The following is a 16,203-nucleotide window of genomic DNA, read 5'->3' on the forward strand; positions in this document are numbered from 1 at the left end:
CCTAGGAACAATACAATCTACATCAATATAGATTTTGGACTTATTCTCAGGAATTGTGGACATAGACTTATTCTTTGTCATTTTAGTGAGTAGAGGATGTGACTGTCTATAAACCAATCTGTAAAAGCTATTCCATTGGACGAGGTCGGTCTGCTATTTGTTATCCTTGTTCCTTCGCAGCCAGGAACCAAGGATGTTTTGAGTAGCTGGATCTCTTGACATCACCAAAGCCACAGTACCACATGGAGCCACACGGCAATGCCTGAGGCAATTCAGCAACTTTATTTTGCTGTTTCAGGTGGAGTCCTCAGACAAGCAGAGCTACAAATATGACATTCGATTTGGTTTCTGAAAATGGCTTCAGCACGGCTTCACGTCCCAAGCATCCGTTTTCCAGAAAGCCAGAGAGCTGTGCTCTGTGGGAGGATGGGGAAAATGAACAAGAGACAGTCATTTCTTACATGTTCTAAAGAGCTCAGCCAAATCAAATACATCTTACATGTGTGTTGAATAAATTTAATCCTGGGAATAAAATCGTTTCGTTTGAGGTCTCAGTGACGGGAGAGAAAAATAGGCAAGGATAAGTGATTCATTTCCAAGAAGAGAAAATGAGAGGTATTATATAACTCTGGCAGACAAGATTAAAAGGGGGGAATCATATTCACCCTTTATTTATTCGCTACAGCATCAAGAGTGCTGCTTCTGTCTGAAGACCATAAGGAAAATCAGACTGAAAAAAACTATAGCAATGAAGTTCTGATTTTTAAATGAACTCCTCCTGGTAATTTCTCTACTGATTTGTACTAAGTCTATTGCCCTTTGTCAATCTTATATTTAACATCTCACTATGTGTCTATCGTCTTCTTGTGTTTTGTTTGTGTGTGTGTGCACATGAATGTGGAGACCAGATCTCGACGTTGAGTGTCTACCTCTATCATCTCCAGGGTCTCTCATTCATCTTGGAGCTCACTGGATGGATGGCTGGGCAGTGAACTCTAGAAATCTGCTTTCTGTCTCCCCATGCTTCTGTTCAGCCCTAGGGTTAGAGGCTTCATACCCAGCCCAGCTGCGTTCTGGGTATCCAAACTCAGGCGCTTGGACTTGGACAACAGGCACTTTACCAACTGAGCAGTCTCCCCAGCCCTAGTGTGTCCATCTTTGGGACAATAACAACCTATTCAGTAGGGTTCTAGCTATTTGTAATTGTGATAATGTCACTGACTGAGCACTTATCCTATGCCATGCATAATATTTCTAATGAATATTTATAATATTCAATTAGGGTTGGGATGGTGGCTCAGTCGGTGAATGCTTGTTGCGTAACTGTGGGAACCTGAGTTCAGATCCCAGAACCCATGTGAAAAGTTAGGCATGGCCACACAATGCCTGCAATACCAGCTTTGAGATGGCTGCGGACAGGAGGATCACAGGAACTTGCTGGCCACCAGCCTAGCTAGAGACCCTGTCTAAAAGGAATAAGGCAGAGAAGGCTAGAGTGGAGTCTCTGGCATCTTTCACTAGCTTCCACATGTAAGCACAGGCACACGTACCTTTACATATACACAATACACACTCACACACATGCCACTCACATACACACACAAAATAAAATACTTCTATCAGTTGAGCCAACCTTATTAATTGATGTGGGAGTGTCATATATCAATCTGTTGATTTCATTGGTTAAGCAATAAAGAAACTGCTTGGCCCTGTGGGTGGAGTAAACAGAACAGGATGCTGGGAGGAAGAGGAAGTGAGGTCAGACTCGACAGCTCTGCTCTCGGGAGCAGATGCCTGAGAGAGACGCCATGCCCCACTCCTGGGCAGACACACGCCATGAAGCTCCGACCCAGGATGGACTAGGCTAGAATCTTCCCGGTAAGACCGGTTCTCACAGATTATTAGAGATGGGTTGATCGGGATGTGAGAATTAGCCTGTAAGTGCTAGAGCTAAAGGGCCAAGCAGTGCTTAAAAGAATACAGTGTCCGTGTAGTTATTTCGGGGCATAAGCTAGCCGAGCAGGCGGCCGGGGTGCTGGGAACGCAGCCCCGCCGCCCCTTAATACTACAATTAATTATTTACATTTTCCTTCCCTAAGTTATAAACTCTCAGCCCCCACCCCCTACCCAGTTACATTTATTCTCATTTGTCTTCTCAGCTCTGAGTACAGGGTTATCCGTGTATTTGGAGCATTTATAAACCTGGAGCCAACAGTAACTTCAGCCTCTCTTTGCTTTTCATTCCTAGCAATAACAACTATGTTAGCCCTAAATCAGAAACCTAGGTTAGCATTTAGCTCTCCATGCTGACCAGGACCCACTTCTGAATAAAACACAAGCAACTAGAATCTTTCTCAAAATATTTTGCTCTAATCAAACTTTGCCCTAAAGAATTCTTTTTAAATTAGGCATTTCTGAAGGCAAGAAAAATAATATTGGATCTACAGGCAAATTACCATCATTATCATCATTTCTCTAAAATGTGGAAGAAAGAAGTAATAAATGTTTGCATCATTCAATATTTCACGATGTTAATTTTCACACTAAACTCGGAATTACAGGAGATGGTATAATTCACCTCAACAGTCAGCAAGGAAACCTACAACCTCAAGGTTTAATGGAAAGTACTGAACAGCAAAATGTGTATGTAAGCCAAGAAGCTCTCTGTTTCATCTTACTTTTCCCCATCACAATCTTCAAAAAAAAAAAAAAGTCAAATAGATTTAGCTTATAAGAGTCAGTGGATAGCATAAACACTGGTGATAGTGAGGGCCAAGGAGAAGTTCCAAGTAAAGAGCCCATGGGATTCTTACCCTTGAAACACTTGGGGATTTCGAGGGTGCCATCAATGCACTGAGTCTCTTCAGTATAGCTGCACTTCTTCTCCTTATTTTTGCAGAAGAAAGAGACCTTGTCACCGTGCTTCATTCCATCCTTAAACTGTTCCTGGATCTTTACTCTCTCTCCTTGGTACAGCACTGTGGCTTTCTTAACAGATACTTTGCAAGATGCTGGAAGAGACAATATCGGTAGTCAAGACAGCAGTCCAGGAACTCTTCATTAAAGAGAACATAGATGACTTATGTTCAGTGAGATGGCTGAGAGGGTGAAGGCACCTGCCACCAAGCCCCGCGACCTGAGTTTTATCCACAAGGCCCATGTAGTGGAAGGAGAAGACTGACTTTAGCAAGTTGTCCTTTGACCTCCACACAGATACCATCATGTGTGGGATCCCACATACATTTATACACAGACACATATGCACAAAAATATACATAATACATTTTTTAAAAAAGGATAAAAAACTTTTGAGTCAGTAGATGAGTACAACTGAGATAAATAGGCCAAGACAAGGGCTCTAAGAAATGTGTAATGTGCAACGTCATGTTGATTGATGATAGACATTTCCTGTCCACATTTCTGCCCTTCAGTAATGGCATAAGGGCAAAGGAGCAGCAGCTCCTTGGCTCCCATGAAAGATGTAAGCCTGAGCTGGCCTGCACTCAGATCCCCTTTACGGGGCCGATACATCCATCAGTCGACCACCATGCCTATAAGCTGCTGATGGCTCACAGATGACTCCTGGTCAACAGTTAGTTTCAGGGCCAGCAAGAGGCTCAGTGGATAAAGGCACTCGCCACTGAGCTTGATGAGTGGAGTTCAGTGCCCTTGACCGCAAGGCAGAAGAAAAGAATCAACTCCAGAGTGCGGTAGACTGACCTCCACATGCGGGTCATGGTGCCTATGCCTGTGCCCGCACACAGGGGCACACACACACGCACACATACATACACACACACACAATAGAAAAAAAGTGAAAAGATTTAATTGCTTTCAGTTTCTTTGTTTTACATATATGTGTGTGTGTGTATGTATTCCTAAATATATAGATACAACCTGCTCAGTCCATATATTACTTGTATGTATATAATTTCAGAGCTGACCACTGGGTATTGGAAAGCTGACTGGGGTTGGGGACTCTTCCCTGGGGAAGAAAGGCTCTTTCTCCTATTTTCAGCACTTTGTAGTCACCTGTAGTTCTTAGTCTAGGGTTGAGTCCCTGGGAGATTTCCCACTTCTGGGACTATTGCCGCCATCCTTGTTCAGGTCTTGTTCAGGATGTTAAGACCATATCATTCTTTCATATATATATATATATATATATATATATATATATATATATATATATATATATGTCAAAATGAAAAATCCCATCCCAGATCCACGAAATCAGAAACTCTAAGGACGGAGCCCAGAAATCTGTATAAAGACTAGCCCTCAAGGCTGTGGAAATGACTTAGTCAAGTGCTTGATGTATAAGCATGAGAGCTGAACTCAGAACCCCCACATGTACCTACATAAAAACCAGAGTGAAAGGGGAGGCCTGAAGATGCAGACAGGCGCTTTGTAGGGCTCTCTGGCCAGCCAGCCTCCAGGTTCAGGGAGCAATCCTGTCTCAAAAAGTAGAGTATGGACTGATTGAGGAAGACACCTAACACTGACCTCTGGCATACACACACTTGTGTGTACTCACCAGCAGGCACACATGCATACACCCATACATTCATGTACACACACACACACACACACACACACACACACACACACGTCCCTAGGGGACTCTGATACAGAGCAAAGTTTGAGAACCAATGCCCACCCTAACTTCTCTGTCCTGGTATTTTCTGAGATATTGGCTTCATAAATCAATTGAACTTAAACACCTGCCCCAGATTCCTCTGCTTCTAAGAGATTCCAACCTATAACGCCAGTCATTCATCATTTTGTTTTTGTGCCTACTCTCCTTTTCTGTTTGAACAGTTCAGCTTAGGCAGAGATGGAGTGCTATATGATCAGGCTTTACATAGTCATTGCTTTATGTGAATCATGGCACTGACAGGATTGAGGACAGATGCCCAACTTCAAAACTTTGACATCTCAGGGAAAGGATGCTGTAGAGATGCCGACTGGTGATGGATGCTTTACCTGTTGTAGAATCAAGCCAATTTCAAACAGGAGAGGGACACAGAGATGAGGCATAGTTTATCAGTTCCCCATTTGCATATTTTTAATATAACAAGCCACGATTTCCTTGAACTAGTTTAGATGTGTGATTGATCTTTGTGACAAAGAGAACCTTGACCAAAAAAAAAAAAAAAAGAGCCCAAAAGTGGGTGGGTAGGATGCTCAAGCTGCAGAGATGGCTCCGTGGTTGAGAACATGCACTGCTCTTCCAGAGGACCAGAGTTCAGTTCCCAGTACTTGCATCAGGTGGTTCATAGCTGCCTCTAACTCCGGCTCCAGGGAATCTAACCCCAGCCTCTGTGAGCACCCATATTCATGTGCACATACCTCACCCCCACGCAAATTCACACAAATCTAAAAATAGTAAAATAAATATTTTACAGGGTACTCATGAGCAGATTTTAAAAATAAATACAGGCAGAAAACCATAGTATTCCACCACATTATCAATGCTTCAGAAAATCTGTGTACTTCTTATAACAGACTCTAAGCAACCTTCTTAAGCATGAGAACTCTCTGTGTACTATTGAGCCCTTAGGACTTTTACATGTCAATGGCTGTGAAGCCAGTCTGAGCAACAAGGAGAGAATGAACAGGATGAGAAAATGCCAAACGAGAGCGATGCACCGGACGAATTCAGTCCTTTGCAAGGCCTCGCTCACAATCCCATACCTTTACAGCTTGGCTGGGCGGACCAGCTTCCCATCTTGGTGCATTCCACTTCCGCTGGGCCATCCAGACTGTATGTGTCATGGCAACCAAATGTGGCTTTATCCTGATATTGAAGCACGGGCTTTGCAGGGTAATTCACGAACCCATTGTCTGGCCTTGATGGGAAGGGGCATTTTACTTCTGAAAAGGGTATTCAGGAAGGCATGTTAGTAACAGTGTCATCTGACAGTTACAGGATGGCTACATCCTTCCTAGCATCACACCACGGAATCACTGCGTATTCCTGTGGATGAAATGCAGTTTCCAGGTGCTCGGTGCTTGGTTCTGTCCCCATTCTCTTATTCACATAGAACCCTGAATATTAAAGAGGAAAGAAAGAGGAGGGGAGGGGAAGGAAGGAGAGAGGAAGGGAGGGGAGAGGAGGGAAGGGGGGAGGGGAGGGAAGGGGGAGGAGGGGAGAGGAGAAGAAACATGTTTTGAGAGTGAATAACGGCACCCTGCTCGCTCTTTGTGTTTCGAGTTTTCGTCATGAAGTGTCATTCGTCATAAATTTCTACAGTCTAAACAGTAGGTATGAAAGAAGAAGGAGAAAGTCTTTTTTCTAATCAATAAACCTGATTTGAAAGATACTATGATGATTCTTAAATTTAGATAGATTATAGTCATAGCCATCAATCAGACTATAATCCAGTTTTTAAAACCTTCCTATCCCTTAATCCTGGCGTCTTTTCGCCAGCCTCACTGGTGTCCAGCTGTCACTAGATACAAGTTCATCCAAGCCTTTGGCTTTGCAAGTGTTGTGTCCCTGCATAGCATGTCTTTCCTTCGTCTTCCACTCATAATCCGAAGCCTGTATCAAGGGTCTTGACCTCTGGAAATACCACTCAGTCCGTCTTGGACTGTGAATTGCATGAGATTTAATTCACTGCAGATCAGAAGCAGAACTCGTTCATCTGTTATCCCTGGTACAAAACCCACTGCCTGACACATGGTAGGTACGCAATAGACATACAGAGTGGTGGTGCACGCCTATAATCTCAGCATTTGCGGGGTAGAGGTGGGAGAATCAGGAGTTTGAGACAATCTCAGCTATATTGCGAGTTGAAGATCAGCCTGGGGCTATGGTTGAGTAGAACTTTCTGCTGGATTCATACTTTCCCTTTTAAACTGGATTTAAACTTTCCCCTTTGCTCCAAGAAGCAAAGGGGGTGTACACAGCCCCTCTCCAAGGTAGTGTAAACAGGAGCAATTGCTGAGAGAGAAAAATCTCTCCTGCTGGTGGCGCAGCCTGCAAGTCAGGCAGAGTACCAGCCATGCAGCCTTCTTACGTAATCACCCATGCATGCTGAGATTTACTTTTTAGTGATGCAATCACATTTGAGTTACTTGTGGGAGATTTATGCAACCTCTTGCTTCTGCTCCTGTAAGTAACCCCAGTAAATTCCCTAGTTCCCTAGGCTAGACGTGGGTGGTATCATTTCTTTGGTCCAGTCATGTGTACTTGATCTGGGATGAATAAATATTGTTCATGTCTCTCCAGGAAAAGTAACACAAGAAATGCATGAGAATCTTCCTTAAAACAAAATTTAAAAAATAAAAATAATTTTAAAACGTCATCAGGAGAGATGATTTGGGATATCCTAGTAGTTGATATTTTTAACACTTTTAAACAATGTTCTTCTCTGCTACTTTAGTAATTCTGTCTTCTCCACTTACCCCTGCATTCTGGCATTTCGGTCCAGTTTCCGTGGGCTGTGCATGTAACTGTGTCGTTTCCAAACATGGCATAGTGTGGCAAGCATTCAAAGACTGCTGTGTCCCGATAGAGAGAGGTGTTCCCAGCTGATGGCTTGTGCAGCTTTAGTGTTGCAAACTTAGGAACCACTGGTGGTGGGCAGGTGACAGCTGCAACGAGAGATCCCCGTTGTCTCTATGAAAGTTGTTGGAGCTTTGAAATGCATTCTTTGAAGGTAGGGGGGATAGCTGTGAGTTTGAGGACAGCCAAGTTTGCATAGACAGTGAGATATTGTCTCTACATAAATACGTACATACATACATGAATTCTGTGGGCTGGCAAGATATCTCTGTGTATAAAAACAAATAACTTGCTGCCACACTTGATGACTGGAGTTCAATCCATAGGACCCACCCAGTGGAAGAGAAAATGGACTCTCATATATGGTCTTTGGACCTTTACCCATTGGCCGAATGAATAAATGTAACTAAAAAATTAAAACACACTCTTTTCAGAATGAAAGAGAACATGGGAATGAAGTTGAGGAGACATAAACTTTGATAACAGGGTCAGAACAGCCCACTGTTGATGGCAAGTAAGAAAAAGGCAAATTGAATGTGCCAACTGGTCACACACTGTGCCAAAGAAGAAAGAGGAGGAGGAGGACGATGACGAAGAGGTGACAGTAGTGACTGCAGCAGCAATATGTTTGTTTTGCCAGACTCGATTTGACTTTCGTAGCCATTGTTCTATACATCTTTAACCTAAAGTCTACCTTGAAAGATGTTTCTGGACACTGAAATGTATGGAAGACATTGCTGAGAGACTATCCTAGAGTACTTGGTGCCATGCTGTTTGTGACATGTGCGTTCTGCCCCTCGTACAAATTGCTTGTTTTTATCAAACACCTCCTGCTTTTGCACTGAAGATATGGAGGCTTGCACATACAGATGCAAGGACCCAGGACAAGGCAGTGGCTTATCATCCCGCCTTGACAAACAGAGGGTTTCAACAAGTTCAGGGAAAGGTACACCAACATAGATACCCTGCTGACGCAATGCTGCTTAGGTGACTGATGCCAGTCCTCCCTCTCCCAGTCTTTCCTTCTCAGAGAGTGCTCCATGGAGACAGCCTGAAAAAAGAGCTCAGATCACACCCGAGATGCCTGAATCAGCAGCATCTACAGGTTAGCAAGAGGTCTGGTGACTGTGTGCACACTCAAGCAGGAGAGTCACTCATTCGGATTTGACTGAATTAAAAGCAGCTTTTCTGATCTTAACTGGAAGGAAAAAAAAGATGAATTTATGCAGTTGGTATAAAGATGCTTTAAAGGGAAGACTATTTACATGAACCATGGTGATCCTTGCTATTGATAAAGAACTCAATTTATCTTTAAGGATTGTTGTGGTTTGGCTTCAACTTGGTTAGGATTTATTTAGAATCACTTTCCTACTTTCATTTGCCAGGATGGGTATCACTGAAAGGTTAAAGGACCACATTCACTGCTATGATGCCTGGTGCCTCTTAGTCAAAGATTAGACTTCTAAGCATCTCAAGCTAGGATACTCAAGAATACTTGTCTCTACAGAAACAGGTTCAAAGCTGCTCCTGACTGCTTAACTGAGCATGACTGAGTCATGAGGTCCTTGCTCTTAAGATAGCAGGTGCTTGGTGGTTTACTGTGAAGGGACCTTCTTCATCCCTATCGGTGGACTCATTGCACGGGGGCAGAGCTATCTCCTTTAGCCTTATAGGCTCAAGATCCAGTATCTGGGTCCTCTGTTCACAGTTGTTAAAGATGGAAATGATTCACTGCACTAGTAAATGAAGAAGCGTGCACTAACGAGGAAGAGATGTTGAAACCACTGCTGGCAGAAGTCCTCCTTGCTGGAATGGGTGGTGTACCCAAGGGTTAGAGAACTTGCCTAGCCTGTAAAAGACCCTGGCTTGGCTCCCCAGCATGACACAAAGAAAAAAACCAAGTCCTGCTAACCAAACTATGGCAGGCCCTGATGGATCAATGCCAGACCTCGCCTTTGCCATAACAGTGAGGGAGTTTTGTAATTAACAAACACAGCAGGTACTGGTCCACCAGGTAGCAGATACAGGTGCATTCATAACTAAAGTACTTCTAGCCTGCCGCTCAATGGTAAGTTGTTGCCTCTTCTGGAATACAATGATACCAAGCTGAATATCCCCATGAGAGGCCGAGCATCCATCTCATTGAATCAAGACTGAGGGTCTCTGGGATCAAGGGGTTTTTGGATTGTGGAGCTGGCAGTACTAAAACCAGGAAATTTCCAGACAAACTAACTTGCCCCTTAATTCTCAAGTGGGACCTAGAGACTCACGAGCACAGACAGGAAGCTCTGGGCTCCACCTTCCTTCCTCGGTGCACTTAGCAGAGCTGGTTCCATTCAGATAAAATCTGGAAAAGAGAAATGCAATTAACCCGTGAAGTGTCTCTCTGGCATCACAACTGTGCTTAGGGATTGCATTCAAGGGCTTAGATGCAGAAAATCCGGGTGCTACCACTAAGACTCCCACCCTTAGCCCTATTCCTTTGTTTTGAGGCAGGGTCCCACTTTGTTCCCAGTTAAAAAAACTAATGGGATCCCCCCACCTTAGTTTCCCCAGTAGCTGCAACTAAAATCATTCCATGTGCTCTTCCCCATCTTAGGATGCTGTTTTCTAAGAGTCTCTGTTCTTAGGACTCATGGAGTAGTCCAGCCAAAACTTCAGGCAATAAATAAATAAATAAATCACTGGAAGTTGGTGAGTGTAGGGGCCATACCCCTAAATCCTCATTTCCGACCAGTTGGCCAAGTTACTTGTTCCCTACATAAGGTTGGGAATCAGCTCTTTAAAGGATGACAAAAGTGAAGCTGTAATGTTCATCATCTTAATCAACAAGGGTGTTTCCGCATCTCCATTCCCCAACAAGGATCTTCCAAAGAAATTGTGTACAGCTGTGTGGTGCTTTGAAAGAAAATGGCCCTCAGTGGGAGTGGCACTATTAGGGAGTGTGACTTTGTTGGAGTGGGTGTGGTCTAATTGGAGGAAGTGTGTCACTATGGGGGAGGGCTTTGAGGTCTTCTATGCTCAAGATACTGCCCAGTGTCTCAGTTCACTTCCTGTTGCCTGCAAGATGAAGAACTCTCAGCTACCTCTACAACACCATGGTTGCCTGCAAACCTCCATGCCCCATGGAGGACTGAACCTCTGAACTGTAAGCCACCCAGTTAAATGTTTCTCCTTTGTAAGAGGTGTTATGGTCATGGTATCTCTTCACAGCAATAGAAACCCTGACTAAGACAATTAGCATGTTCTCAATGGTGTCACATTGATGCCATTTCTTGCAATGCCCTACACGTCACCACAGCGTTTGTTAAAAACAAGACTAAAATGTGTTTGTATCTGGCAAGCCCCACCCAGAGGCGAACCGTAAATACAAAGCCATTGTAATGTGTAGCTGAAGAATCCAGAAGTGTGCTCTGTCTGCCTGCTGCTTCACCTCACTAGAGTCCTTACCCAGGATTACAAGTGAAACTGATGGTGTTGGGATATTCAAAAGTCGTATAGCGTACAATTCCGTTTTCTAAGATTCCAGCAAAAGGACACACTCTGGCTGTGATTTAAAGAAAAAAACTGGTAAGTTTCTATTGAAGTATAAATATGTAAACACATGTCCATCCTTTATCCAGTAACTACTAATAACTATTCCAAGAAAGTGATCAAAATGAGACAAATAATACATGTGTCATGATAGTCTTTATAACTAAATGGTCTAAATGGTCATTATCATGGGATTGTTTTAATTAGACAAACTAAACCACCAATTGTACTATTATGCAGCCAATAAAATACAGATTATAAAAATTATAGAGACATATAATATTTTTATAATGTGCTGATTAAATAGAAAACAAAAGTATACGTTTTCTTTACAATAATGCAAAAATCACGTGGAAAACATGTTGAAATGACACTCTTAGTGATCAGAGTTATTGCTGATTTAAGGTGATCTTTCACTAAAATTATGCTGAAGGGCTAGACGCATGGCTTGATGGTGACACACATTAGCCTAAACACGTCTCTACATTTAATCCCTACGGCCTCCAAAAACCCACCTAGATTTATAAAAATAAAGGACAAACATGAATCACTGGCAGAAACATATATAATTATGATAAAGGTCATATCTATAGAATCAAAATAATTAGAGCCCTGATTGCTCTACCTAGCTATTTTTACTACTGTACAAGACTGCCAGAAACTCAATCTGGTTGACTGCTTAATATTTTACCATAAAAATTGGGCTAAGTGCTAGGTGTGGTGGTTCACATCTGTAATCCCAGCCATCAGGAGGCAAAGGCAGGAGGATCAGAAGTTCAAGTTCATCTTCAGCTACCTTGTAAATTTGAGGATAGGCTGGAATAGATGACATCACATAAAAAAAAGGCTAGCATGATCATAAACCATGTTCTGAGGAATAAATGAAGACAACCATTTATCATAAAATAACGGGTTCTGAAATTTATACTATCAAAGTGTAACCAGTTTATATTTTAAGTTAAATAAGAAGGTGAATCCAAAGACAAACACATAAGCATCCTCCTGAATATTAACCTTCATCAGGCGATGAAAGGAGACAAAGACAGAGACCCACATTGGAGCACTGGACAGAAATCTCAAGATCCAAATCAGGAGCAGAAGAAGAGGGAGCACAAGCAAGAAACTCAGGACCGCGAGGGGTGCACCCACACACTGACACAATGGGGATGTTCTATCAGGAACTCACAAAGGCCAGCTGGCCTGGGTCTGAAAAAGCATGGGATAAATCCGGACTAGCTGAACATAGCGGACAATGAGGAATACTGAGAACTCAAGAACAATCGCAGTGGGTTTTTGATCCTACTGCACGTACTGGCTTTGGGGGAGCCTAGGCAGTTTGGATGCTCACCTTACTAGACCTGGATAGAGGTGGGCGGTCCTTGGGCTTCCCACAGGTCAGGGAACCCTGATTGCTCTTAGAGCAGATGAGGGAGGGGAACTTGATCGGGGGAGGGGGGAGGGAAATGGGAGGCAGTGGCGGGGAGGAGGCAGAAATCCTTAATAAATAAATAAATTTAAAAAAATATATATATACATTATTTGGATTCAGTTATTCTCAGCTCAGTAAACATTAAATGTGCTTCCATTCTGAGGCAAAGTCCGAAGATATGATGATTTCCCAAACTCTGTTTACCCATGAGTCTCTTTGGCAACAGTTCATCTGTTGTCGTTTTAATGTGTGTCATGCTTCCCCTCCACTAATCAACTCCCCTCTCTCTGTCTCTCTCTTTCTCGGCCCTTCCTTAGGTATCCCCTTTTCTAAATAGTGGTTTTGTGTGTTGTGCACCCCCACCCAGCCCTGTGCACCCTGAGCAGGAAGAAGTAGCTTTTTTTCCCACCAAATATCCAGAACCCAAACAAGGGGAGAGAGGTTAGGACTCAGAGAACTGGAGAGAAGCTTCAGACTTACGTATACATTTCAGGGTGTTGATGGGCCACATTCCTGTGAGAGGACATGTAAATCGTCTCATGCCTCCCCGGGACACATAGCCTGGCTTGCAGGAGTAGACAATCTGCTCCCCTGGGTCATAGAATGTTTTTAACGGAACAACCACAGCAAATGGTACTTCATCTGGCTGGGGACAGGCTGAAATAGAACACAAGACAGATGGTTAAAAAAAAATCTCAATCCACATTTTTAAGGTCATCCAACATGCAAGGAAAGCACACTAAAAATTGTAGGGCTACCCAGTGCCATACCAAATGCAAGGTCTCATCTGACCTCAATGAGCATTTGAAGGAGGCCCTACCGGTGTTTACATTACAGGTCCGTGTGGTGGGGCTTAAATTGGCTGAATATCCTGCCAACAAGCTTTAAGAACAGCCATGTCAGACAATAAGTACCAATGCCATCTCTCCAGCATCCACTCTGACTTGAAAGTCATCCCAAACCCATGGCTTAGAGATAATATTCTCTCGAAGGCAAGAAGTACTCACTCCGTCCTGCAATGGCAACGTGGCAGAGGAAAGCCGAGAACAAGATGAGCACCGGGGAAACCATCGTGGATGGGTCTCACCAGCTCCACCAAAGCAGTGTCCTCTGCTGAAGAGAGACACGCAAATACAGAAGAGCTTAAATATTAAACCATTTGGGGGGGTGTACATTTATTCCTGTAAACAGAAGCTGAAGTGCCGCCGTGCTTTGAGAAGAACCGAGAGAACTCCATGTTTTAATCATTTACTCCACTGCCCTGAGTCCATTGTGAAATCCTCGGCGGGTGCTTTCTTCAGCAGAGCACACTTTTTTTTTTTTTCTTAGTAGCACAAATAGCATTGTCACTGATAGAATCCTGATGATTACTGTCTGGGCCTCTCATTCTCCTTTTTGGTTGTTTGTTTGTTTGTTTTCTCTGTGTTTTGGTATGTTAGAGACATATCACCAAAAGGATGAAGCTCCTGTTTCACTCTGTGTCCTGGATATATGAAGTGATGACAATCTTCTACTCTGTTCCTGGGACCAGGGGGACTCCTCAGCTACTAAGATCACTGCCTGTGCTTGCAGAGGACCCAGGTTCTGTTACCAGCACCCACAGCAGGTGGCTCACAACTACTTGTAACTCCAGTTCTGGGGGATCTTATATCTTCTTATGACCTTCAAGGATGCCTACATACACAAGGTGCACAAATGCTCATAGAGACACACACACACATAATACACTCGAATAAAGATTAAAATAAGCAAAATGGTGTTCCACTTGGTACATAGAGGAGCCTGAAGAAGACCTTCAAAGAGTTACCTTCCGCTTTAATGGACCCCAAACTGAACTCAACATCTGCCACAAAAAATTGACTAATTTCTCCCTAATTCACGTTTTAGCTGCTATTCATAACAAGATCTTGCTGGCCCCTCCGATTGTGACCGTGGAGATGTCCTTGACCCCTCAGTCTCCTCTCATGTCAAATCAGCACTTATTCATGACACATCACATCATATGCCTACTCATGTTTCTTTTTGAAAGGCTGTCTTAGGTTGCTATGAAATCACAAGTTAGGACTCAGTTGCGTAGGAGAAGAGAAATAGACTGCCGTGGAGGATGATGCTTGGGAGAGCCCTGGGCAGTCATGCATCCAAGCTCTCTCTAATACACTGTTCACTCCAGGAGTCATGAATACGCATATGGACAATGGCTGAGTTGTATATAACAGTGGAATTATGACCCACAATCTCTGGAGTAACCAGTCTAAGAAGTCATACAATGCACACCTCTGTAACAATTGGTTCTACAAAAAGAAACCCATAATCTGGTGGTTCTCAACCTGTGGGTCACGACCCTTTTGGGGGTCAAATGACCCCTAGAAGAGAAGACCATCAGAAAACACAGTCATTTGCATGATTATTCATAACAGCCGTGACATTATAGTTATGAACTAGCGATGGAAATAATTTTATGGCTGGGGGCCACCACAGCATGAGTATTAAAGGGTCGCAGCATTAGGAAGGCTGAGAACCACTACCCTGAACTGTGTAGGACATTCCACATCCAATTAGCCTGCCTCTAGACATGCTATGCCAACAACCACTCAAGGCTTCTTCCCTCTTTTATAATGCAAAGCCTTCCCACTCCTCTGTCTCATTTTGAGTCTCTACCAAATACGAATGCTGCCAGCTGAATCCTTGGCTTCAGCAAGCTCTGCAAAGCTAACAACTGCCTCTTGTTGGCTAGGTGGTCTTCTTCTGTAACCACACACCCCCACTTCCCCAATAGGTTGCTTGAGAAATGTTCCCATCCGGCAGAGATTCTCAGACCAAGCTCCCAAGCAACACTGTGTTCTAATGACAAGGAGAAAAGTGGACTTCAACTACCGTAAAACAGTGGTGGCCCTGTCTCCCCTGCTGTCCCAAAGGGAAGGATCCTTGCTGGCAGCATAGCTCCTAAGGTCTGCTTTATCAAGGAAGATTCCTATGGCGGGTGCAGAGGAGAGGAAACTAATGAAGACAGGGAGGGCCTGGTTGTTCTACATAATGAAGATGGAGGATGGGGCAAAGCCAGTAATGGGATGGGCATGGAGGGGGAATGAGAGAAGTTGGAGGTTGCGATGCAAATATTGCTGGCAAAGTTGTAAACCAGTGATCTGGCCTTTCAGGGGGCAGTGATGGGAGACTGGACTTAATGATGCTGGTTAATAGAGGAATTTTCTTGACTGAGACTATTCTAGGAGAATGGAAATTCCTCTCTGTTTTATCTTAGGTCGCTATACTTGAGTACATGCAATTCTCAAACTCATTAAACTGAACATTTAAGACTCATGTGTTTATTTGATTACAAACCAGTGCACTTCTTTCTTCCTAAAAATACATAAGAGTCTGGAGAGAGGGGTCAGAGGTTAAGAGCACTGGCTACTCTTCCAAAGAATCTGAGTTGGATTCCCAGCACCCACATGGGAGCTCATAACTGATTCCAGTTTCAGGGGAATCTGATGCCCTCTTCTGGCCTCCGTGGGTACTGCAAACACATGGTACACAGATATACATTCAAGAGAAACACCTGTACACATAAATTAACTTTAAAAATGCTTAGAAAGTTCTGTCAAAAAGAAAGCTGGTAACATTATAGTAGGAATATTGGAACTTGAAAATATCATAAAAATATTTAACCCTGCCAAGAAATATCAATAGATGGTGGAACTGAAGGATGCAAGTAGAATGAGAAACGAAGCAT

At 43.4% G+C, this 16,203-nt stretch overlaps 1 protein-coding gene across 1 annotated transcript; it reads right to left on the reverse strand.

Annotated features, from left to right (window-relative positions):
- Positions 1–261: 261 nt before the first annotated feature.
- Positions 262–13,636, reverse strand: Apoh (apolipoprotein H). The gene is made up of 8 exons (XM_041635531.1): positions 13,481–13,636; positions 12,954–13,130; positions 10,961–11,057; positions 9,781–9,857; positions 7,411–7,599; positions 5,695–5,874; positions 2,814–3,011; positions 262–416 (listed from the first exon to the last, which is right to left on the reverse strand). The coding sequence occupies exons 1-8, from the start codon at positions 13,542–13,544 to the stop codon at positions 361–363; spliced, it is 1,038 nt and encodes a 345-aa protein (XP_041491465.1). The 5' UTR covers positions 13,545–13,636; the 3' UTR covers positions 262–360.
- Positions 13,637–16,203: the final 2,567 nt, after the last annotated feature.

The sequence above is a fragment of the Microtus oregoni genome, unplaced genomic scaffold, assembly GCF_018167655.1.
Source record: "Microtus oregoni isolate MIOR12 unplaced genomic scaffold, Mior012 000048F_ref0000485, whole genome shotgun sequence".
NCBI classification, from domain to species: domain Eukaryota; kingdom Metazoa; phylum Chordata; class Mammalia; order Rodentia; family Cricetidae; genus Microtus; species Microtus oregoni.